The 27454-nt window shown below is 38.1% G+C and overlaps 2 protein-coding genes across 2 annotated transcripts; both read right to left on the bottom strand.

Annotated features, from left to right (window-relative positions):
- Positions 1-1625: 1625 nt before the first annotated feature.
- LOC138306730 (zinc finger protein 208-like) lies at positions 1626-26710 on the bottom strand. The gene is given in 6 exon segments (XM_069247199.1): positions 1626-3682; positions 20588-20788; positions 20790-21290; positions 21446-21835; positions 24455-25416; positions 26524-26710. Coding segments are annotated over 5 exon segments (3105 nt in total). The 5' UTR covers positions 25319-25416; positions 26524-26710; the 3' UTR covers positions 1626-2533.
- Positions 5687-10979, bottom strand: LOC138306726 (zinc finger protein 83-like; the record flags this gene model as incomplete). Its single annotated transcript, XM_069247194.1, has 3 exons — positions 5687-5874; positions 6519-7158; positions 10782-10979. Coding segments are annotated over 3 exons (1026 nt in total), but the record flags the coding sequence as incomplete, so codon positions are not given.
- Positions 26711-27454: the final 744 nt, after the last annotated feature.

Genomic DNA, 27454 nt, shown 5'->3' on the forward strand with positions numbered 1-27454 from the left:
CAACAAAAATTCCGTTGTTTGCATCATTTATAGTAAAACCAATGAAGTTTGTGAAAAAAAAATGTCAAAATTGTACCAAGAAAATAGAAAATTTTGTTGATGACGTGACGTCACGAAGCTTTATTGCATTGGTAACCATGCAATACAGCCTCAGGCGGCATGAGTGTATTTTCCTAGATCAGCCAGTATTACACCCGTAGGTATGAAAGAAATATCTTTCTTTCCTCCATGTGTATGATGTTTACAAAAATAATTCAAAATATTGAGTTAGAAAAGGAAGAACATTATATACAAAATAATATTATCATTAATGACTATACACTGATGGCACGATGGCCATATAATTTACAAGGATATGTAATTTACATTACAGTCTCTCATATAGTAGCTTTATCATAGCTGCCATGCTGACACTGTTCATGAGCATCAACTATACTCAGACATCATCTTCGATATCAATATATTGTCTACTGCCTAGACGTTTGCCATACTTGTTTTGTCCAGGTCTGAGAACGTAATATAGTTCGTTGTACCAGTATGTTGATGACATTATCGAATCATGTATCTCTAGTTTCAAAAAGCTTGCAACATTGAATTAGGAAATGAACTACATTTTTGTATTACATTACTGCCTTGCCGTCCACATAGCATCACATATCACAATTTCGTTGACAAATACAAATGTAAGCCTTATCATCTGTGCAAGTTTCCAAATGTACCTTGGATGTTTATCGCCAACTTGCCAAAATGGGTGCGATGTAAGGCTAATTTAAATATACATAATGACTCTGTCTCGAAAGTAAACATATAACCTGGAACACTGGATTACTAGGGTCTGTCAGGTGGACAGGGATATCTCAACCCGAGTGAAAGATTTTGGCTGGTCAACCCGAGGCTTGCCGAAGATTGACGTCCAAAATTTTTCACGTGGGTTGAGATATCCCTGTCCACCTGACTGACCCATGTATGATTATCTTCTCCCATACTTTAACGAAAATTGGTCGACATGAACATCGCTGTGTGTAAAAATGGTCACCGCGTGTATTGATGACGTCACTGTCTAGCGCGTGTGAGCTGTCTTTTACCTACCCCGGTAAAAGACAGAGTTATCTTTTCCCCAACTTCGCTAGCCAAGGGTGTTAGTCCGATCCTCTCTAGTACTAGAGTAGTAGTAGTAGTAGAGAGGATCGGACTAATACCCTTGGTTACCAAAGTTGTCTTTCCCCTAGCAACCGCGGGATAACCCTGTCAAGTATGGGAGAAAACCCTGTCACATATCGGAGAAATAAAAATCCAAATGTTGTTCCCCTAAGATACTGTCACTTTTACAATTACTTATTTATCTGTTGATAAATTATAATTGACCAAGAAATTTTGAAATGTGATGAGGAGTTGTTAAATATATACAGTGGATCTCCAGGTGAGAAAAGAAGAACCGATTTTACAGTTCATCAACTCGAGTTTGATGAAGAGCATCACAAGGGTCTATCGCAAACCACATCAGCGTAACAATTAGTACCAAATGCACAATTCAAAACTGTCAATTTTAGTTAAAAAATTACTTTACTGTACTTGTACATATTTTGAAGGATTCCAAATGACTTTCATTAATATTTACACTTCGTTCAAAACAAGCAAAAACATAAAAGATAAAGAACACTTTTTGTTAAATAGTAAAAAAGAATAAAATAGTCACCCATAGGTTCAACAAAAAGATTAATAATATTGCGGTGCGGCATTCACAATGGACTCTTAGTTAGTATAGCCAGACTAACAACTGATGTTCTGATGAGTTTTCTCGATATTTGACAAACACTTGTTTTCTCACATTCAGTCTCATGTAAATGAGTGGTTCTACATATCACGTGAGTCTCATTAACACTAGACTTCTGATTTACTATGTTATTTCATTCGTTAATAGATAGCGACTTTTACTACATAAGTCGTAACTGTTGTACATTGATTCCGGGATCGTTATCATCACATAGACATCTTGTATGTGTACCGAGGTGTGTATGTAGGCTTCCCGACTGACTTCCTGTATGTGTCCTGAGCTGTACCTGTAGGTCACCTTACTGACTTCTCTCGATTGATTTCCTGTATGTGTTTAGGGGTGTCCTTAAATTTTAGGTTGTCTAGTGAACAAAATTCGCTAACACATATATCGCATTAGTAAGGGGTTTCTACTGTGTGCAGTCTCAGATATCAGGCTGTCTGAACCTCTCACTAGTAACTCACATATGTTAAAATGATGCCCTGTATGTGTTCTAACATGGTTATCTAAAAGAGACTTCCTAACAAATCCTCTTCCACAGACATCACACGTGAATGGCTTCTCCCCTGTGTGTGTATCAGAAGATGGCTTTGTAGGTCTCACCTTATAATGTTTCCCTCCTCTATGTGTCCGATGGTGTCTCGGTAAGAGACCTGACCTAATAAACCCCTTACCACAGACATCACATTTGTAAGGTTTCTCTGTGTCCTGTGGTGTCTATGCAGGGGAACTGACCCACTTAACCCCTTACCACAGACATCATTTGCACAGTTTCCCTCCTGTATGTATCCTGAGGTGTCTCTGTAGGGAACCTGACTCACTAAACCCCTTACCACACACATCACATTTGTAAGGTTTTTCTCCAGTATGTGTCCTAAGGTGTGCCTTTAGGTTACCTGTCTGACTAAACCCCTTATCGCAGACATCACATTTGTATGGTTTCTCTCCTGTATGTGTCTCAAGGCTACAGGTCTGACTAAACCCCTTACCACAGACATCACATTTGTAAGGTTTCTCTCCTGTATGTGTCCTGAGGTGTTTCTTTAGGCTTTGTGCCACACTAAACCCCTTACCACAGACATCACATTTGTAAGGTTTCTCTCCTGTATGTGCCCTGAGGTGTAACTGTAGGGCACTAGACTTACTAAACCCCTTACCACAGACATCACATTTATAAGGTTTTTCTCCTGTATGTGTCCTAAGGTGTGTCTTTAGGCTACATGTCTGACTAAACCTCTTACCACAGACATCACATTTGTAAGGTTTCTCTCCTGTATGTATCCTGAGGTGTCTGTGTAGGTTACGTGACACACTAAACCCTTTACCACAGACATCACATTTGTGAGGTTTCTCTCCTGTATGTGTCCTGAGGTGTGTCTGTAGGTTACGTGACTCACTAAACCCCTTACCACAGACATCACATTTGTAAGGTTTTTCTCCTGTATGTGTCCTTAGGTGTGTCTTTAGATTACCTGACACACTAAACTCGTTACCACAGACATCACATTTGAAAGGTTTTTCTCCTGTATGTGTCCTAAGGTGTGTCTTTAGATTACCTGACACACTAAACCCCTTACCGCAGACATCACATTTGTAAGGTTTCTCTCCTGTATGTGTCATGAGGTGTGTCTGTAGACTTTGTGTCTTAGTAAATCCCTTACCACAGACATTACATTTGTAAGGTTTTTCTCCTGTATGTGTCCTAAGGTGTGTCTTTAGATTACCTGACTCACCAAACTCCTTACCACAGACATCACATTTGAAAGGTTTTTCTCCTGTATGTGTCCTGAGGTGTGTCTGTAGGCTTTGTGCCACACTAAACCCCTTACCACAGACATCACATTTGTAAGGTTTTTCTCCTGTATGTGTCCGATGGTGTGTCTGTAGGGCACCAGACGTACTAAACCCCTTACCACAGACATCACATTTGTAAGGTTTCTTTCCTGTATGTGTCCTGAGGTGATTTTGTAGATTACATGCCTGACTGAACCCCATACCACAGATATCACATTTGTATGGTTTCTCTGCGGTATGTAACACGATGTGTTTCTGTAGTTCCTGAGACTGATTGAACCGTTTACCACAAACATCATGATCACATATGTATGGCTTCTCTCCACTTTCGTCAAAATTCTTTGATCTATCGTCCATTGGGTTGTATGATATATCACCTTGGAAAAACATCTCCGTGTCTTTTTTATGTTCCTGACCGAGATCAAATTTTCAGTTGAATGTTCTCACAAAGTATTTACATTGATAAGGTTCGTATACACCAGTTAATAAACAACGAACTTTAATTTATCTCATCCACATGTTAATCGTCTTGTAAACACACTCAAACTATCTATAAATATCATCCAATAGACTGAGGGAAATGGTCGCTATAGCCAGGTGGTCTTCATACACAGGTTGAATTGTGTTGTCTTTGATCATATGGGACGTAGAAATGTTGATTTATACAGAGGTGGTCACTAAGACAGGTTTTACCTGTACTTCTGGTTTTCTGAAATGAAAAATCTTATATAGGTATATAATAAGGCATGTATCGTTCATATAATTATGTTGCTATTAGTTGGTCAAGTTCACATTCTCCAATGCAGCTTCTGACGTGCACGTGGGTTAAAAATAAGTATGTGCTCAGTTGGCCTTGGGGAGGGGGGTGGGGGAGGTAGTATGGTCAATGTATTCTAATGTGTGTCTGTAGGTGTTGTGTCATACTAAACACCTTACCACAAACATCACATTGGTGAGGTTTATCTCCTGTATGTATTCTAATGTGTGTCTGTAGGTGTTGTGTCATACTAAACACCTTACCACAAACAATCACATTGGTGAGGTTTATCTCCTGTATGTATTCTAATGTGTGTCTGTGTGTGTCATACTAAACACCTTACCACAAACATCACATTGGTGAGGTTTATCTCCTGTTATGTATTCTAATGTGTGTCTGTAGGTGTTGTGTCATACTAAACACCCTTACCACAAACATCACATTGGTGAGGTTTATCTCCTGTATGTATTCTAATGTGTGTCTGTAGGTGTTGTGTCATACTAAACACCTTACCACAAACATCACATTGGTGAGGTTTATCTCCTGTATGTATTCTAATGTGTGTCTGTAGGTGTTGTGTCATACTAAACACCTTACCATAAAACATCACATTGGTGAGGTTTATCTCCTGTATGTATTCTAATGTGTGTGTCTGTAGGTGTTGTGTCATACTAAACACCTTACCACAAACATCACATTGGTGAGGTTTATCTCCTGTATGTATTCTAATGTGTGTCTGTAGGTGTTGTGTCATACTAAACACCTTACCACAAACATCACATTGGTGAGGTTTATCTCCTGTATGTATTCTAATGTGTGTCTGTAGGTGTTGTGTCATACTAAACACCTTACCACAAACATCACTTGGTGAGGTTATTATCTCCTGTATGTACTAATTGTGTCTGTAGGTTGTGTCATACTGTACACCTTACCCAAACATCACATTGGTGAGGGTTTATCTCCTGTATGTAGGTAATGTGTGTCTGTCATGTCATACTAAACACCTTACCACAAACATCACATTGGTGAGGTTTATCTCCTGTATGTATTCTAATGTGTGTCTGTAGGTGTTGTGTCATACTAAACACCTTACCACAAACATCACATTGGTGAGGTTTATCTCCTGTATGTATTCTAATGTGTGTCTGTAGGTGTTGTGTCATACTAAACACCTTACCACAAACATCACATTGGTGAGGGTTATCTCCTGTATGTATTCTAATGTGTGTCTGTAGGTGTTGTGTCATACTAAACACCTTACCACAAACATCACATTGGTGAGGTTTATCTCCTGTATGTATTCTAATGTGTGTCTGTAGGTGTTGTGTCATACTAAACACCTTACCACAAACATCACATTGGTGAGGTTTATCTCCTGTATGTATTCTAATGTGTGTCTGTAGGTGTTGTGTCATACTAAACACCTTACCACAAACATCACATTGGTGAGGTTTATCTCCTGTATGTATTCTAATGTGTGTCTGTAGGTGTTGTGTCATACTAAACACCTTACCACAAACATCACATTGGTGAGGTTTATCTCCTGTATGTATTCTAATGTGTGTCTGTAGGTGTTGTGTCATACTAAACACCTTACCACAAAACATCACACATTGTGTGAGTTTTATCTCCTGTATGTATTCTAATGTGTGTCTGTCTGTAGGTGTTGTGTCATACTAAACACCTTACCACAAACATCACATTGGTGAGGTTTATCTCCTGTATGTATTCTAATGTGTGTCTGTAGGTGTTGTGTCATACTAAACACCTTACCACAAACATCACATTGGTGAGGTTTATCTCCTGTATGTATTCTAATGTGTGTCTGTAGGTGTTGTGTCATACTAAACACCTTACCAAAAAACATCACATTGGTGAGGTTTATCTCCTGTATGTATTCTAATGTGTGTCTGTAGGTGTTGTGTCATACTAAACACCTTACCACAAACATCACATTGGTGAGGTTTATCTCCTGTATGTATTCTAATGTGTGTGTCTGTAGGTGTTGTGTCATACTAAACACCTTACCACAAACATCATCACATTGGTGATCTCCTGTATGTATTCTCCTGTAGGTGTTGTGTCATACTAAAACCTTGTGTGTGAGGTTTATCTCCTGTATGTATTCTAATGTCATACTAGGGTGTTGTGTCATACTTACCCCTTACACAAACATCACATTGTGAGGTTTATCTCCTGTATGTATTCTAATGTGTGTCTGTAGGTGTTGTGTCATACTAAACACCTTACCACAAACATCACATTGGTGAGGTTTATCTCCTGTATGTATTCTAATGTGTGTCTGTAGGTGTTGTGTCATACTAAACACCTTACCACAAACATCACATTGGTGAGGTTTATCTCCTGTATGTATTCTAATGTGTGTCTGTAGGTGTTGTGTCATACTAAACACCTTACCACAAACATCACATTGGTGAGGTTTATCTCCTGTATGTATTCTAATGTGTGTCTGTAGGTGTTGTGTCATACTAAACACCTTACCACAAACATCACATTGGTGAGGTTTATCTCCTGTATGTATTCTAATGTGTGTCTGTAGGTGTTGTGTCATACTAAACACCTTACCACAAACATCACATTGGTGAGGTTTATCTCCTGTATGTATTCTAATGTGTGTCTGTAGGTGTTGTGTCATACTAAACACCTTACCACAAACATCACATTGGTGAGGTTTATCTCCTGTATGTATTCTAATGTGTGTCTGTAGGTGTTGTGTCATACTAAACACCTTACCACAAACATCACATTGGTGAGGTTTATCTCCTGTATGTATTCTAATGTGTGTCTGTAGGTGTTGTGTCATACTAAACACCTTACCATAAAACATCACATTGGTGAGGTTTATCTCCTGTATGTATTCTAATGTGTGTCTGTAGGTGTTGTGTCATACTAAACACCTTACCACAAACATCACATTGGTGAGGTTTATCTCCTGTATGTATTCTAATGTGTGTCTGTAGGTGTTGTGTCATACTACACACCTTACCACAAACATCACATTGGTGAGGTTTATCTCCTGTATGTATTCTAATGTGTGTCTGTAGGTGTTGTGTCATACTAAACACCTTACCATAAAACATCACATTGGTGAGGTTTATCTCCTGTATGTATTCTAATGTGTGTCTGTAGGTGTTGTGTCATACTAAACACCTTACCACAAACATCACATTGGTGAGGTTTATCTCCTGTATGTATTCTAATGTGTGTCTGTAGGTGTTGTGTCATACTAAACACCTTACCACAAACATCACATTGGTGAGGTTTATCTCCTGTATGTATTCTAATGTGTGTCTGTAGGTGTTGTGTCATACTAAACACCTTACCACAAACATCACATTGGTGAGGTTTATCTCCTGTATGTATTCTAATGTGTGTCTGTAGGTGTTGTGTCATACTAAACACCTTACCACAAACATCACATTGGTGAGGTTTATCTCCTGTATGTATTCTAATGTGTGTCTGTAGGTGTTGTGTCATACTAAACACCTTACCACAAACATCACATTGGTGAGGTTTATCTCCTGTATGTATTCTAAATGTGTGTCTGTAGGTGTTGTGTACATACTAAAACACCTTACCACAAACATCACATTGGTGAGGTTTTATCTCCTGTATGTATTCTAATGTGTGTCTGTAGGTGTTGTGTCATACTAAACACCTTACCACAAACATCACATTGGTGAGGTTTATCTCCTGTATGTATTCTAATGTGTGTATGTAGGTGTTGTGTCATACTAAACACCTTACCACAAACATCACATTGGTGAGGTTTATCTCCTGTATGTATTCTAATGTGTGTCTGTAGGTGTTGTGTCATACTAAACACCTTACCACAAACATCACATTGGTGAGGTTTATCTCCTGTATGTATTCTAATGTGTGTGTCTGTAGGTGTTGTGTCATACTAAACACCTTACCACAAACATCACATTGGTGAGGTTTTATCTCCTGTATGTATTCTAATGTGTGTCTGTAGGTGTTGTGTCATACTAAACACCTTACCACAAACATCACATTGGTGAGGTTTATCTCCTGTATGTATTCTAATGTGTGTCTGTAGGTGTTGTGTCATACTAAACACCTTACCACAAACATCACATTGGTGAGGTTTATCTCCTGTATGTATTCTAATGTGTGTCTGTAGGTGTTGTGTCATACTAAACACCTTACCACAAACATCACATTGGTGAGGTTTATCTCCTGTATGTATTCTAATGTGTGTCTGTAGGTGTTGTGTCATACTAAACACCTTTAACAAACATCACATTGGTGAGGTTTATCTAGATCTCCTGTATGTATTCTAATGTGTGTCTGTAGGTGTTGTGTCATACTAAACACCTTACCACAAACATCACATTGGTGAGGTTTATCTCCTGTATGTATTCTAATGTGTGTCTGTAGGTGTTGTGTCATACTAAACACCTTACCACAAACATCACATTGGTGAGGTTTATCTCCTGTATGTATTCTAATGTGTGTGTCTGTAGGTGTTGTGTCATACTAAACACCTTTACCACAAACATCACATTGGTGAGGTTTATATCTCCTGTATGTATTCTAATGTGTGTCTGTAGGTGTTGTGTCATATACTAAACACCTTTACCACAAACATCACATTGGTGAGGTCCTGATATCTATGTATGTATTCTAATGTGTGTCTGTAGGTGTTGTGTCATACTAAACACCTTACCACAAACATCACATTGGTGAGGTTTATCTCCTGTATGTATTCTAATGTGTGTCTGTAGGTGTTGTGTCATACTAAACACCTTACCACAAACATCACATTGGTGAGGTTTATCTCCTGTATGTATTCTAATGTGTGTCTGTAGGTGTTGTGTCATACATACTAAACACCTTACCCACAAACATCACATTGGTGAGGTTTATCTCCTGTATGTATTCTAATGTGTGTCTGTAGGTGTTGTGTCATACTAAACACCTTACCACAAACACATCACATTGGTGAGGTTTATCTCCTGTATGTATTCTAATGTGTGTCTGTAGGGTGTTGTGTCATACTAAACACCTTTACCACAAACATCACATTGGTGAGGTTTATCTCCTGTATGTATTCTAATGTGTGTCTGTAGGTGTTGTGTCATACTACTAAACACCTTACCACAAACATCACATTGGTGAGGTTTATCTCCTGTATGTATTCTAATGTGTGTCTGTAGGTGTGTGTGTCATACTAAAACACCTTACCACAAACATCACATTGGTGAGGTTTATCTCCTGTATGTATTCTAATGTACTGTAGGTGTTGTGTCATACTAAACACCTTACCACAACACAAACATCACATTTGTGAGGTTTATCTCCTGTATGTATTTCTAATGTGTGTCTGTAGGTGTTGTGTCATACTAAACACACCTTACCACAAACATCACATTGGTGAGGTTTATCTCCTGTATGTATTCTAATGTGTGTGTCTGTAGGTGTTGTGTCATACTAAACACCTTACCACAAACATCACATTGGTGAGGTTTATCTCCTGTATGTATTCTAATGTGTGTCTGTAGGTGTTGTGTCATACTAAACACCTTACCACAAACATCACATTGGTGAGGTTTATCTCCTGTATGTATTCTAATGTGTGTCTGTAGGTGTTGTGTCATACTAAACACCTTACCACAAACATCACATTGGTGAGGTTTATCTCCTGTATGTATTCTAATGTGTGTCTGTAGGTGTTGTGTCATACTAAACACCTTTACCACAAACATCACATTGGTGAGGTTTATGTTGTATCCTGTATGTATTCTAATGTGTGTCTGTAGGTGTTGTGTCATACTAAAACACCTTACCACAAACATCACATTGGTGAGGTTTATCTCCTGTATGTATTCTAATGTGTGTGTCTGTAGGTGTTGTGTCATACTAAACACCTTACCACAAACATCACATTGGTGAGGTTTTATCTCCTGTATGTATTCTAATGTGTGTCTGTAGGTGTTGTGTCATACTAAACACCTTACCACAAACATCACATTGGTGAGGTTTATCTCCTGTATGTATTCTAATGTGTGTCTGTAGGTGTTGTGTCATACTAAACACCTTACCACAAACATCACATTGGTGAGGTTTATCTCCTGTATGTATTCTAATGTGTGTCTGTAGGTGTTGTGTCATACTAAACACCTTACCACAAACATCACATTGGTGAGGTTTATCTCCTGTATGTATTCTAATGTGTGTGTCTGTAGGTGTGTTGTGTCATACTAAACACACTTACCACAAACATCACATTGGTGAGGTTTTATCTCCTGTATGTATTCTAATGTGTGTGTCTGTAGGTGTTGTGTCATACTAAACACCTTACCACAAACATCACATTGGTGAGGTTTATCTCCTGTATGTATTCTAATGTGTGTCTGTATTGGTGTGTTGTGTCATACTAATGTGTGTCTGTAGGTGTTGTGTCATACACACCTTACCACAAACATCACATTGGTGAGGTTTATCTCCTGTATGTATTCTAATGTGTGTCTGTAGGTGTTGTGTCATACTAAACACCTTACCACAAACATCACATTGGTGAGGTTTATCTCCTGTATGTATTCTAATGTGTGTCTGTAGGTGTTGTGTCATACTAAACACCTTACCACAAACATCACATTGGTGAGGTTTATCTCCTGTATGTATTCTAATGTGTGTCTGTAGGTGTTGTGTCATACATACTAAACACCTTACCACAAACATCACATTGGTGAGGTTTATCTCCTGTATGTATTCTAATGTGTGTCTGTAGGTGTTGTGTCATACTAAACACCTTACCACAAACATCACATTGGTGAGGTTTATCTCCTGTATGTATTCTAATGTGTGTCTGTAGGTGTTGTGTCATACTAAACACCTTACCACAAACATCACATTGGTGAGGTTTATCTCCTGTATGTATTCTAATGTGTGTCTGTAGGTGTTGTGTCATACTAAACACCTTACCACAAACATCACATTGGTGAGGTTTATCTCTTGTATGTATTCTAATGTGTGTCTGTAGGTGTTGTGTCATACTAAACACCTTACCACAAACATCACATTGGTGAGGTTTATCTCCTGTATGTATTCTAATGTGTGTCTTTAGGTGTTGTTTCATACTAAACACCTTACCACAAACATCACATTGGTGAGGTTTATCTCCTGTATGTATTTTAATGTATGTAGGTGTTGTGTCATACTAAACACCTTACCACAAACATCACATTGGTGATTTTATCTCCTGTATGTATTCTAATGTGTGTCTGTAGGTGTTGTGTCATACTAAAACACCTTACCACAAACATCACATTTGGTGGTGAGGTTTATCTCCTGTATGTATTCTAATGTGTGTCTGTATGGTGTAATGTGTGTCTAGGTGTACTACTAACACCTTACCACAAACATCACATTGGTGAGGATTTTATCTCCTGTATGTATTCTTAATGTGTGTCTCTGTAGGTGTTGTGTCATACTAAACACCTTACCACAAACATCACATTTGGTGAGGTTTATCTCCTGTATGTATTCTAATGTGTGTGTCTGTAGGTGTTGTGTCATACTAAACACCTTACCACAAACATCACATTGGTGAGGTTTATCTCCTGTATGTATTCTAATGTGTGTCTGTAGGTGTTGTGTCATACTACTAACACCTTACCACAAACATCACATTTGGTGAGGTTTATCTCCTGTATGTATTCTAATGTGTGTCTGTAGGTGTTGTGTCATACTAAACACCTTACCCACAAACATCACATTGGTGAGGTTTATCTCCTGTATGTATTCTAAATGTGTGTCTGTAGGTGTTGTGTCATACTAAACACCTTACCACAAACATCACATTGGTGAGGTTTATCTCCTGTATGTATCATAATGTGTGTCTGTAGGTGTTGTGTCATACTAAACACCTTACCACAAACATCACATTGGTGAGGTTTATCTCCTGTATGTATTCTAATGTGTGTCTGTAGGTGTTGTGTCATACTAAACACCTTACCACAAACATCACATTGGTGAGGTTTATCTCCTGTATGTATTCTAATGTGTGTCTGTAGGTGTTGTGTCATACTAAACACCTTACCACAAACATCACATTGGTGAGGTTTATCTCCTGTATGTATTCTAATGTGTGTCTGTAGGTGTTGTGTCATACTAAACACCTTACCACAAACATCACATTGGTGAGGTTTATCTCCTGTATGTATTCTAATGTGTGTCTGTAGGTGTTGTGTCATACTAAACACCTTACCACAAACATCACATTGGTGAGGTTTATCTCCTGTATGTATTCTAATGTGTGTCTGTAGGTGTTGTGTCATACTAAACACCTTACCACAAACATCACATTGGTGAGGTTTATCTCCTGTATGTATTCTAATGTGTGTCTGTAGGTGTTGTGTCATACTAAACACCTTACCACAAACATCACATTGGTGAGGTTTATCTCCTGTATGTATTCTAATGTGTGTCTGTAGGTGTTGTGTCATACTAAACACCTTACCACAAACATCACATTGGTGAGGTTTATCTCCTGTATGTATTCTAATGTGTGTCTGTAGGTGTTGTGTCATACTAAACACCTTACCACAAACATCACATTGGTGAGGTTTATCTCCTGTATGTATTCTAATGTGTGTCTGTAGGTGTTGTGTCATACTAAACACCTTACCACAAACATCACATTGGTGAGGTTTATCTCCTGTATGTATTCTAATGTGTGTATGTAGGTGTTGTGTCATACTAAACACCTTACCACAAACATCACATTGGTGAGGTTTATCTCCTGTATGTATTCTAATGTGTGTCTGTAGGTGTTGTGTCATACTAAACACCTTACCACAAACATCACATTTGTGAGGTTTATCTCCTGTATGTATTCTAATGTGTGTCTGTAGGTGTTGTGTCATACTAAACACCTTACCACAAACATCACATTGGTGAGGTTTATCTCCTGTATGTATTCTAATGTGTGTCTGTAGGTGTTGTGTCATACAAAACACCTTACCACAAACATCACATTGGTGAGGTTTATCTCCTGTATGTATTCTAATGTGTGTCTGTAGGTGTTGTGTCATACTAAACACCTTACCACAAACATCACATTGGTGAGGTTTATCTAGATCTCCTGTATGTATTCTAATGTGTGTCTGTAGGTGTTGTGTCATACTAAACACCTTACCACAAACATCACATTGGTGAGGTTTATCTCCTGTATGTATTCTAATGTGTGTCTGTAGGTGTTGTGTCATACTAAACACCTTACCACAAACATCACATTGGTGAGGTTTATCTCCTGTATGTATTCTAATGTGTGTCTGTAGGTGTTGTGTCATACTAAACACCTTACCACAAACATCACATTGGTGAGGTTTATCTCCTGTATGTATTCTAATGTGTGTCTGTAGGTGTTGTGTCATACTAAACACCTTACCACAAACATCACATTGGTGAGGTTTATCTCCTGTATGTATTCTAATGTGTGTCTGTAGGTGTTGTGTCATACTAAACACCTTACCACAAACATCACATTGGTGAGGTTTATCTCCTGTATGTATTCTAATGTGTGTCTGTAGGGTGTTGTGTCATACTAAACACCTTACCACAAACATCACATTGGTGAGGTTTATCTCCTGTATGTATTCTAATGTGTGTCTGTAGGTGTTGTGTCATACTACACACCTTACCACAAACATCACATTGGTGAGGTTTATCTCCTGTATGTATTCTAATGTGTGTCTGTAGGTGTTGTGTCATACTAAACACCTTACCACAAACATCACATTGGTGAGGTTTATCTCCTGTATGTATTCTAATGTGTGTCTGTAGGTGTTGTGTCATACTACACACCTTACCACAAACATCACATTGGTGAGGTTTATCTCCTGTATGTATTCTAATGTGTGTCTGTAGGTGTTGTGTCATACTAAACACCTTACCACAAACATCACATTGGTGAGGTTTATCTCCTGTATGTATTCTAATGTGTGTCTGTAGGTGTTGTGTCATACTAAACACCTTACCACAAACATCACATTGGTGAGGTTTATCTCCTGTATGTATTCTAATGTGTGTCTGTAGGTGTTGTGTCATACTACACACCTTACCACAAACATCACATTGGTGAGGTTTATCTCCTGTATGTATTCTAATGTGTGTCTGTAGGTGTTGTGTCATACTAAACACCTTACCACAAACATCACATTGGTGAGGTTTATCTCCTGTATGTATTCTAATGTGTGTCTGTAGGTGTTGTGTCATACTAAACACCTTACCACAAACATCACATTGGTGAGGTTTATCTCCTGTATGTATTCTAATGTGTGTCTGTAGGTGTTGTGTCATACTAAACACCTTACCACAAACATCACATTGGTGAGGTTTATCTCCTGTATGTATTCTAATGTGTGTCTGTAGGTGTTGTGTCATACTAAACACCTTACCACAAACATCACATTGGTGAGGTTTATCTCCTGTATGTATTCTAATGTGTGTCTGTAGGTGTTGTGTCATACTAAACACCTTACCACAAACATCACATTGGTGAGGTTTATCTCCTGTATGTATTCTAATGTGTGTCTGTAGGTGTTGTGTCATACTAAACACCTTACCACAAACATCACATTGGTGAGGTTTATCTCCTGTATGTATTCTAATGTGTGTCTGTAGGTGTTGTGTCATACTATAAAACACCTTACCACAAACATCACATTGGTGAGGTTTATCTCCTGTATGTATTCTAATGTGTGTCTGTAGTTGTTGTGTCATACTAAACACCTTACCACAAACATCACATTGGTGAGGTTTATCTCCTGTATGTATTCTAATGTGTGTCTGTAGTTGTTGTGTCATACTAAACACCTTACCACAAACATCACATTGGTGAGGTTTATCTCCTGTATGTATTCTAATGTGTGTCTGTAGGTGTTGTGTCATACTAAACACCTTACCACAAACATCACATTGGTGAGGTTTATCTCCTGTATGTATTCTAATGTGTGTCTGTAGGTGTTGTGTCATACTAAACACCTTACCACAAACATCACATTGGTGAGGTTTATCTCCTGTATGTATTCTAATGTGTGTCTGTAGGTGTTGTGTCATACTAAACACCTTACCACAAACATCACATTGGTGAGGTTTATCTCCTGTATGTATTCTAATGTGTGTCTGTAGGTGTTGTGTCATACTAAACACCTTACCACAAACATCACATTGGTGAGGTTTATCTCCTGTATGTATTCTAATGTGTGTCTGTAGGTGTTGTGTCATACTACACACCTTACCACAAACATCACATTGGTGAGGTTTATCTCCTGTATGTATTCTAATGTGTGTCTGTAGGTGTTGTGTCATACTAAACACCTTACCACAAACATCACATTGGTGAGGTTTATCTCCTGTATGTATTCTAATGTGTGTCTGTAGGTGTTGTGTCATACTAAACACCTTACCACAAACATCACATTGGTGAGGTTTATCTCCTGTATGTATTCTAATGTGTGTCTGTAGGTGTTGTGTCATACTAAACACCTTACCACAAACATCACATTGGTGAGGTTTATCTCCTGTATGTATTCTAATGTGTGTCTGTAGGTGTTGTGTCATACTAAACACCTTACCACAAACATCACATTGGTGAGGTTTATCTCCTGTATGTATTCTAATGTGTGTCTGTAGGTGTTGTGTCATACTAAACACCTTACCACAAACATCACATTGGTGAGGGTTATCTCCTGTATGTATTCTAATGTGTGTCTGTAGGTGTTGTGTCATACTAAACACCTTACCACAAACATCACATTGGTGAGGTTTATCTCCTGTATGTATTCTAATGTGTGTCTGTAGGTGTTGTGTCATACTAAACACCTTACCACAAACATCACATTGGTGAGGTTTATCTCCTGTATGTATTCTAATGTGTGTCTGTAGGTGTTGTGTCATACTAAACACCTTACCACAAACATCACATTGGTGAGGTTTATCTCCTGTATGTATTCTAATGTGTGTCTGTAGGTGTTGTGTCATACTAAACACCTTACCACAAACATCACATTGGTGAGGTTTATCTCCTGTATGTATTCTAATGTGTGTCTGTAGGTGTTGTGTCATACTAAACACCTTACCAAAAAACATCACATTGGTGAGGTTTATCTCCTGTATGTATTCTAATGTGTGTCTGTAGGTGTTGTGTCATACTAAACACCTTACCACAAACATCACATTGGTGAGGTTTATCTCCTGTATGTATTCTAATGTGTGTCTGTAGGGGTTGTGTCATACTAAACACCTTACCACAAACATCACATTGGTGAGGTTTATCTCCTGTATGTATTCTAATGTGTGTCTGTAGGTGTTTTGTCATACTAAACACCTTACCACTAACATCACATTGGTGAGGTTTATCTCCTGTATGTATTATAATGTGTGTCTGTAGGTGTTGTGTCATACTAAACACCTTACCACAAACATCACATTGGTGAGGTTTATCTCCTGTATGTATTCTAATGTGTGTCTGTAGGTGTTGTGTCATACTAAACACCTTACCACAAACATCACATTGGTGAGGTTTATCTCCTGTATGTATTCTAATGTGTGTCTGTAGGTGTTGTGTCATACTAAACACCTTACCACAAACATCACATTGGTGAGGTTTATCTCCTGTATGTATTCTAATGTGTGTCTGTAGGTGTTGTGTCATACTAAACACCTTACCACAAACATCACATTGGTGAGGTTTATCTCCTGTATGTATTATAATGTGTGTCTGTAGGTGTTGTGTCATACTAAACACCTTACCACAAACATCACATTGGTGAGGTTTATCTCCTGTATGTATTCTAATGTGTGTCTGTAGGTGTTGTGTCATACTAAACACCTTACCACAAACATCACATTGGTGAGGTTTATCTCCTGTATGTATTCTAATGTGTGTCTGTAGGTGTTGTGTCATACTAAACACCTTACCACAAACATCACATTGGTGAGGTTCTAGATCTCCTGTATGTATTCTAATGTGTGTCTGTAGGTGTTGTGTCATACTAAACACCTTACCACAAACATCACATTGGTGAGGTTTATCTCCTGTATGTATTCTAATGTGTGTCTGTAGGGGTTGTGTCATACTAAACACCTTACCACAAACATCACATTGGTGAGGTTTATCTCCTGTATGTATTCTAATGTGTGTCTGTAGGTGTTGTGTCATACTAAACACCTTACCACAAACATCACATTGGTGAGGTTTATCTCCTGTATGTATTCTAATGTGTGTCTGTAGGTGTTGTGTCATACTAAACACCTTACCACAAACATCACATTGGTGAGGTTTATCTCCTGTATGTATTCTAATGTGTGTCTGTAGGTGTTGTGTCATCATACTACACCTTACCACAAACATCACATTGGTGAGGTTTATCTCCTGTATTGGTCTAATGTGTGTCTGTAGGTGTTGTGTCATACTAAACACCTTACCACAAACATCACATTGGTGTGATCTGTAGGTTTGTCTCCTGTATGTATTCTAATGTGTGTCTGTAGGTGTTGTGTCATACTAAACACCTTACCACAAACATCACATTGGTGAGGTTTATCTCCTGTATGTATTCTAATGTGTGTCTGTAGGTGTTGTGTCATACTAAACACCTTACCACAAACATCACATTGGTGAGGTTTATCTCCTGTATGTATTCTAATGTGTGTCTGTAGGTGTTGTGTCATACTAAACACCTTACCACAAACATCACATTGGTGAGGTTTATCTCCTGTATGTATTCTAATGTGTGTCTGTAGGTGTTGTGTCATACTAAACACCTTACCACAAACATCACATTGGTGAGGTTTATCTCCTGTATGTATTCTAATGTGTGTCTGTAGGTGTTGTGTCATACTAAACACCTTACCACAAACATCACATTGGTGAGGTTTATCTCCTGTATGTATTCTAATGTGTGTCTGTAGGTGTTGTGTCATACTAAACACCTTACCATAAAACATCACATTGGTGAGGTTTATCTCCTGTATGTATTCTAATGTGTGTGTCTGTAGTGTAGTTGTGTCATACTAAACACCACACAAACATCACATTGGTGAGGTTTATCTCCTGTATGTATTCTAATGTGTGTCTGTAGGTGTTGTGTCATACTAAACACCTTACCACAAACATCACATTGGTGAGGTTTATCTCCTGTATGTATTCTAATGTGTGTCTGTAGGTGTTGTGTCATACTAAACACCTTACCACAAACATCACATTGGTGAGGTTTATCTCCTGTATGTATTCTAATGTGTGTCTGTAGGTGGTTGTGTCATACTGTTAAAACACCTTACCACAAACATCACATTGGTGAGGTTTATCTCCTGTATGTATTCTAATGTGTGTCTGTAGGTGTTGTGTCATACTAAACACCTTACCACAAACATCACATTGGTGAGGTTTATCTCCTGTATGTATTCTAATGTGTGTCTGTAGGTGTTGTGTCATACTAAACACCTTACCACAAACATCACATTGGTGAGGTTTATCTCCTGTATGTATTCTAATGTGTGTCTGTAGGTGTTGTGTCATACTAAACACCTTACCACAAACATCACATTGGTGAGGTTTATCTCCTGTATGTATGTATTCTAAGGTGTGTGTCATGTAGGTGTTACCACAAACATCACATTGGTGTCATACTCCTGTATGTACCTTACACAAACATCACATTGGTGACAAACATCACATTGGTGAGGTTTATCTCCTGTATGTATTCTAATGTGTGTCTGTAGGTGTTGTGTCATACTAAACACCTTTACCACAAACATCACATTGGTGAGGTTTATCACATGGTGAGGTTTATCTCCTGTATGTATTCTAATGTGTGTCTGTAGGTGTTGTGTCATACTAAACACCTTACCACAAACATCACATTGGTGAGGTTTATCTCCTGTATGTATTCTAATGTGTGTCTGTAGGTGTTGTGTCATACTAAACACCTTACCATAAAACATCACATTGGTGAGGTTTATCTCCTGTATGTATTCTAATGTGTGTCTGTAGGTGTTGTGTCATACTAAACACCTTACCATAAAACATCACATTGGTGAGGTTTATCTCCTGTATGTATTTTAATGTGTGTTTGTAGGTGTAGTGTCATACTAAACACCTTACCACAAACATCACATTGGTGGGGTTTATCTCCTGTATGTATTCTAATTTGTGTCTGTAGGTGTAGTGTCATACTAAACACCTTACCACAAACATCACATTGGTGATGTTTATCTCCTGTATGTATTCTAATGTGTGTCTGTAGGTGTTGTGTCATACTAAACACCTTACCACAAACATCACATTGGTGAGGTTTATCTCCTGTATGTATTCTAATGTGTGTCTGTAGGTGTTGTGTCATACTAAACACCTTACCACAAACATCACATTGGTGAGGTTTATCTCCTGTATGTATTCTAATGTGTGTCTGTAGGTGTTGTGTCATACTAAACACCTTACCACAAACATCACATTGGTGAGGTTTATTCTCCTTGTATGTATTCTAATGTGTGTCTGTAGGTGTTGTGTCATACTAAAACACCTTACCACAAACATCACATTGGTGAGGTTTATCTCCTGTATGTATTTCTAATGTGTGTCTCTGTAGGTGTTTGTGTCATACTAAACACCTTACCACAAACATCATATTGGTGAGGTTTATCTCCTGTATGTAATTACTCTAATGTGTGTCTGTAGGGTGTTGTGTCATACTAAACACCTTACCACAAACATCACATTGGTGAGGTTTATCTCCTGTATGTATTCTAATGTGTGTCTGTAGGTGTTGTGTCATACTAAACACCTTACCACCACAAACATCACATTGGTGAGGTTTATATCCTGTATGTATTCTAATGTGTGTTGTAGGTGGTGTTGTGTCATACTAAACAACCTTACCACAAACATCACATTGGTGAGGTTTATCTCCTGTATGTATTCATAATGTGTGTCTGTAGGTTGTTGTGTCATCACTAAACACCTTACCACAAACATCACATTGGTGAGGTTTATCTCCTGTATGTATTCTAATGTGTGTCTGTAGGTGTTGTGTCATACTAAACACCTTACCACAAACATCACATTGGTGAGGTTTATCTCCTGTATGTATTCTAATGTGTGTCTGTAGGTGTTGTGTCATACTAAACACCTTACCACAAACATCACATTGGTGAGGTTTATCTCCTGTATGTATTCTAATGTGTGTCTGTAGGTGTTGTGTCATACTAAACACCTTACCACAGACATCACATTTGTATGGTTTCTCTCCTGTATGTGTCCTAAGGTGTGTCTTAAGGCTACCCGACACAATAAACCCCTTACCACAGACATCACATTTGTATGGTTTCTCTCCTGTATGTGTCCTGAGGTGTGTCTGTTGAGCATCTATCTGTCTAAACCTCTTACCACATACATCACATTTGTAAGGTTTCTCCTCCTGTATGTATCCTGAGGTGTATCTGTAGGGCACTAGACTTACTAAACGCCTTACCACAGACATCACATTTGTTAGGTTTTTCTCCTGTATGTGTCCTAAGGTGTGTCTTTAGGCTACATGTCTGATTAAACCCCTTGCCGCATACATCACATTTGTAAGGTTTCTCTCCTGTATGTGTCCTGAGGTGTCTCTGTAGGCTATCTGTCGCACTAAACCTCTTACCACAGACATCACATTTGTAAGGTTTTTCTCCTGTATGTGCCCGGTGGTGTGTCTTGTAGGTACCTGACACACTAAACCCCTTACCACAGACATCACATTTGTAAGGTTTTTCTCCTGTATGTGTCCTAAGGTGTGTCTTTAGATTACCTGACACACTAAACCCCTTACCACAGACATCACATTTGAAAGGTTTTTCTCCTGTATGTGTCCTCAGGTGTGTCTTTAGATTACCTGACACACTAAACCCCTTACCACAGACATCACATTTGTAAGGTTTCTCTCCTGTATGTGTCCTGAGGTGTGTCTTTAGATTACCTGACACACTAAACCCTTACCACAGACATCACATTTGTAAGGTTTCTCTCCTGTATGTGTCCTGAGGTGTGTCTTTAGGTTACCTGACTCACCATAAACCCTTACCACAGACATCACATTTGTAAGGTTTTTCTCCTGTATGTGTCCTGAGGTGTGTCTGTAGCTTTGTGCCACACTAAACCCCTTACCACAGACATCACATTTGAAAGGTTTTTCTCCTGTATGTGTCCTGAGGTGTGTCTGTAGGCTTTGTGCCACACTAAACCCCTTACCACAGACATCACATTTGTAAGGTTTTTCTCCTGTATGTGTCCGATGGTGTGTCTGTAGGGCACCAGACGTACTAAACCCCTTACCACAGACATCACATTTGTAAGGTTTCTTTCCTGTATGTGTCCTGAGGTGATTTTGTAGATTACATGCCTGACTGAACCCCTTACCACAGATATCACATTTGTATGGTTTCTCTCCGGTATGTAACACGATGTGTTTCTGTAGTTCCTGAGACTGATTGAACCGTTTACCACAAACATCATGATCACATATGTATGGCCCCTCTCCACTTTCGTCAAAATTCTTTGATCTATCGTCCATTGTGTTGTATGATATATCACCTTGGAAAGACATCTCCATGTCTTTTTGTGTTCCTGACCGAGATAAAATTTTCAGTTGAATGTTCTCACAAAGTATTTACATTGATAAGGTTCGTATACACCAGTTTATAAACAACGAACTTTAATTTATCTCATCCGCATGTTAATCTTCTTGTAGACACAGCCAAATTATCTATAAATACCATCCAGTAGACTGAGGGAAATGGTCGCTATAGCCAGGTGGTCTTCATACACAGGTTGAATTGTGTTGTCTTTGATCATATGGGACGTAGAAATGTTGATTTATACAGAGGTGGTCACTAAGACAGGTTTTACTGTACTTCTGGGTTTCTGAAATGAAAAATCTTATATAGGTATATAATAAGGCATGTATCGTTCATATAATTATGTTGCTATTAGTTGGTCAAGTTCACATTCTCCAATGCAGCTTCTGGCGTGCACGTGGGTTAAAAATAAGTATGTGCTCAGTTGGCCTTGGGGAGGGGGTGGGGGAGGTAGTATGGGGGGTGGTCACTTCCAATGAAGATACTATATTGAGTAGTACATTATATACATTTATGTCCTTCTGATATTATAGATTTTTGTAATACGTGTGGTTTTTCTTAAGTTGTTGGTAAAAGTTGAAAGTGATGTCATAGTTCAAAATAGTCAGTATAAAAAGGCTGCTGGGTCTCATTTGGGCCCATTCTCGATACTCCAGGGGTTCCGATCACTGTTGGGTATAGAGATCATAATTAAGTGATCGGAACCCCTGGAGTATCCAGGATGATTTGTGGCTTATTCTGTAGTTTTTTGTTGTTGTTGTTTTTGGTTTGTTTGTTTTTTTTTTTTTTGTGGGCTATTGTACTTGTCCTGTTAAGAGTTTGGATAAGTTGTTTTCCGACTTAGAGATTTTATACATTTGTAGCTGTGGTAGAGATTACAAGTTGGTAGCGTTCTGATTTCGGATAGGCCTATTATTTGAGACTGTGTTTAGTATACAATGTAGTTTTGTGTTTACATATATATAACCATGATTACTACATGTAATCCTGGTCAATATTAGCCGTAATATACCGCATAAAACAAGATTGAATTTGATATCTCTGTGCATCTCAGTAGTCGTGATTTGAGAAAAAAATAATTGTTTGCATCTCATGAAACAAACTATTTCCACATAAACAAAACAATATCATCATGAAGTATTCGTCAGGATCTCCGGACATTCGGAAATCAGGAAGCACAGTAGAATATGCACATAAGGTCACAGTACCCAAATCGGATCAAGGATTCGAAAAATTGCTCTTTTTATCGCATGCAAAGAGCGTGTAAAATAAACGTGCATAAAGTCATAAAAATGCACTTCCGCGATATTTAAACCAAATTTTGAAGCAGTGATCGATTTTATTATGCTTTAATGAAGACTTTGAAATCGGCAAGTTTGTGTTATTTTGTTCAATCTCCTATAATGTCAACTGGACAGGAAATACCAACTGGGCGGTCAGACAAATTCCATAAAATGCGCATGCTAAATTTCTGCTGTCCAGTTAGCTTAGATATTGGTTATGCATGCCAGCTGGAAGACGTTCAATGATTATATTTACAGCTGGTACCAATTTTATGACGAAATCCCAAGAGATTTTACATCTATAATAAAGAAAGGCTTTATTATCGTCAGCGAATATGCATGTACCTATTGGCTGAGTACGTTATCAGTAACACTAAAATCTAAAATTTTGTTCAATTGTTGATTTCATCAGTAAAAACCAACAATTACTTCATAACATAAAGTCAACGATAAGATTGTTAATGCCAATTCTTTATTAAATCTGATATATATATACAAATGTATGTTCATTTAACACAGCCGCACTCGAATGGATCTGAGCATGTGCATCGATATGATATTTACACAAATATTGCTGATCAACGTTCGTTATAATTAGTATCTGGTCGTGCTCATCAATACTATATCTACACAAACAGTACTGATCATCTATTATTTCATTGTCTACAGCTTGTGATATTGTACGAGATATCCCACGCTATATTTTATCACTGGGACACCCGACTTAGACTTGAAAATCTTCATTCCCGGGTATACAGCATATGCAGCACTACCAAATATGGCTTTATTGATATGTTTAACATCTACATCACTTCCAAATATGGCTTTCTTTACATTAGCATCTTCTTCACTACCAAATATGGTTAACTTTGCATGTTTATATGTAGAACATTCATTCGGAGTGCGATGGTCAGCCAGATGAATGTTATCACGTGCAGCGGTATAGTCTGAGCGAATCTCTCTCGAACTAGATTTATCATTAACGGGAACGGTATGTGGACTAAGCTATGTCTGACTAAATTCTTTACCATCGACACCACAATTCGTAAGGTTTTTCTCTCTTGTACGTGTAGTGTAGTGCTTCTGTAAGCTGTCTTTTTTTGTAAACCCCTTACCACAGACATCACATTTGTAAGGTTTCTCTCCTGTATGTATCCTGAGGTGTCTGTGTAGGTTACGTGACACACTAAACCCTTTACCACAGACATCACATTTGTGAGGTTTCTCTCCTGTATGTGTCCTGAGGTGTGTCTGTAGGTTACGTGACTCTCTAAACCCCTTACCACATATGTCACATTCGTAAGGTTTCTACCCTGTATGTGCCCTGAGGTGTGTCTGTTGATGACTTTTCTGAATAAATCCCTTACCACAGATATCACATTTGTAAGGTTTCTCTCCTGTATGTATCCTGAGATGTCTATGTAGGCTACCCGACTCACTAAACCTCTTACCACAGACATCACATCTGTAAGGTTGCTCTCCTGTATGTGTCCTGAGGTGTCTCTGTAGGTCACTTGCCTGACTAAACCCCTTACCACAGACATCACATTTGTAAGGTTTCTCTCCTGTATGTGTCCTGAGGTGTCTCTGTAGGTCACTTGCCTGACTAAACCCCTTACCACAGACATCACATTTGTAAGGTTTCTCTCCTGTATGTGTCCTGAGGTGTGTCTGTAGCCTTTGTGCCACACTAAACCCCTTACCACAGACATCACATTTGTAAGGTTTCTCTCCTGTATGTGTCCTGAGGTGTCTCTGTAGGCTACCTGACATACTAAACCCCTTACCACAGACATCACATTTGTAAGGTTTCTCTCCTGTATGTGTCCTGAGATGTGTTGTTAGTGGTACCTTTTTATTAAACTCTTTTCCACATATAACACATTTGTAGGGCTTCTCACCAGTATGTATCCTGAGGTGTTTCTTTAGGTTACTTAAAGTCTTTAAGTCCTTATCACAGATACGACATGTATAAGATTGATTTCCAGTGTCTGTTACAGGACTTTCTCCATTACTGTATGTAGGCTGCATCACGAAATCATTTACCATCAGTATAGTGCAATGTTTGGGTACATCATCTGTACCGGATAAGGTAACCTTTGAAGGTCTCCTGTCGCTTTATCAGAAATAATGGCCTGGCAAATGTCCTGAAAAAACAACAACAAAAAACATTATTTTAATGGGTTTTTTTTTAGAATATGTATGATTCAATTTTGCTGGTAACAAGTATTTTTATTGACTGAAAAATTTACTTTATCAAACCAAGGATAATAAAGGATTTTACATATACGTCCTTGATCAGACCAAGAAGGAAAAAATGTCTTCGCCGTTTGTAACGTCGCTTGTGATTGGCTGATATAACGGCGTAATGATTTCATAGAAGAAAAAAAAGAGTTCCAAAATGAATTTGGAATTTTTAATAGATTATATTTAGTAATTGAATTATAAGGATTAATTTGGATATAATTTTTAATGTTATGAAGATATAACACAAAAATCTTAGTTTACACTCACCGCTTCGTGATTTATTTAGAGTACTATAAATTGTAAACCGTGGTTTACAACGATACATATTTATCTACAGTACATAGCATCTACAATAATAATCAACAATACATGTTATATTTCACCAGTTTACTCACATTAGTAAAACACATCTGTACATATTAGGGGTTGGAAAGAGTGAGAGAGCGCTTCGCGGGCGCCACGTGATCGCGTCCGCGCACATTGGTGACGTCATCAAATCCGCGGTTCACAACAGTACACTCAATTTATCTAGTAATACCTCCATAACATAAAATATATTCAAGTTAATACTTGATTATTCTTACTTCCAGAGAGCGACCCGATACGTCGTTTTTGCTATCTGGTGGCTAATAGAATCTTACATGGGATATCTCAACCCTCGTGAAAGATTTTGGTCGTCAACCCCCAGCAAGCCTCGCCAAAATCTTTCAATCAGGTTGAGATATCCCTGTCCACTTGACAGACCCATGTTTGATTCTTTTTCTCCCATACTTAGATAAAAAAAAAGGATGTGACGTTTAGATGATTGGTCACATACATCAGACAAATACAGCATAATGAAAGTATAGAAGATCTAGGCGAAGAGCCGGACAAAATGTTTAAATGCATACACAGGAGAACAAATGGGGACAAGTACATGTATATACACATGGTTCACAGGCTGATTTAAATTAAATGCCGCCCGGTTCAAAACAGGCGTTTTTTAATCAACATTATTGTTCACTTACCATGGACCTGCGAATGATACGGAAATGATTCGAAAATGTCGACGTTTGTGTTTGTGAAGAAAAGAATCCTCCTTGATAAAATATTCCCCAGTCTTCCCACTTACTGATCTGTAGTAGATCTAAACCTGGTCACAGTTTACTCGGAACTTGGTAATGGCGGGTTGGGCGGGCCCATGTGCGCCAGATGTAGGTGTTACGCGTTGTCCCACGTGATAGTAATGTTTATGTCGTGGGAGGGCGACCGAAAGGGGCCAAGAAGGCTTACTGGTATAAATATATGTATATAAAAAAAATTACATTTTATTGGTATATATTAAAGTGAAAAATATTTATTCTGTTTTATAAAAAGTGTAATTATTGCGGTATGTTATTGTTTAACATGGGGGAGTATTTTTTAAGAGTTGTTTTGTGCCCCGGGTCTAGTACAACCAGTTACACCCGGCAGTAGAGGACTTCACCGATTCCGTTAAGTACGGTACTTAACCCTTTTGCCGGGTTTGGCCGGAGGTATAGATTGTCCGGGAGTTCTGTGTGTGCTGACTTTTAAATCATATTATATTAAGTGCATGCGTTACTAACGTAGAGTAGAAGAACAATGAGAACATTGGTATTAATCACTTAGATATATTGAATGATCAAAAATTGAAATAGTAATCTATTTATAAAAAAATAATTAAAAATATAGTATCAAATGACTTCGCCGTCGATAATAATTATTTGATACTTAATAAAGTAACTTAATGTGAGGGAACCAACCAGCTTAAAAGGTTTTTTTTACGTACGGATACGTATTAATTGTATAGTTATAATTAAAAGGATTAAAATTTAAAAGATTAAATAAAACAAATATATATATATATGAAGTACGGTGGCTGATTTGTGCCATTTCGTCTTTTAAGAATAAAGAAACCTTAAATTTCGTCTTTTCGCC

The sequence above is a fragment of the Argopecten irradians genome, chromosome 13 (assembly GCF_041381155.1).
Source record: "Argopecten irradians isolate NY chromosome 13, Ai_NY, whole genome shotgun sequence".
NCBI lineage: Eukaryota > Metazoa > Mollusca > Bivalvia > Pectinida > Pectinidae > Argopecten > Argopecten irradians.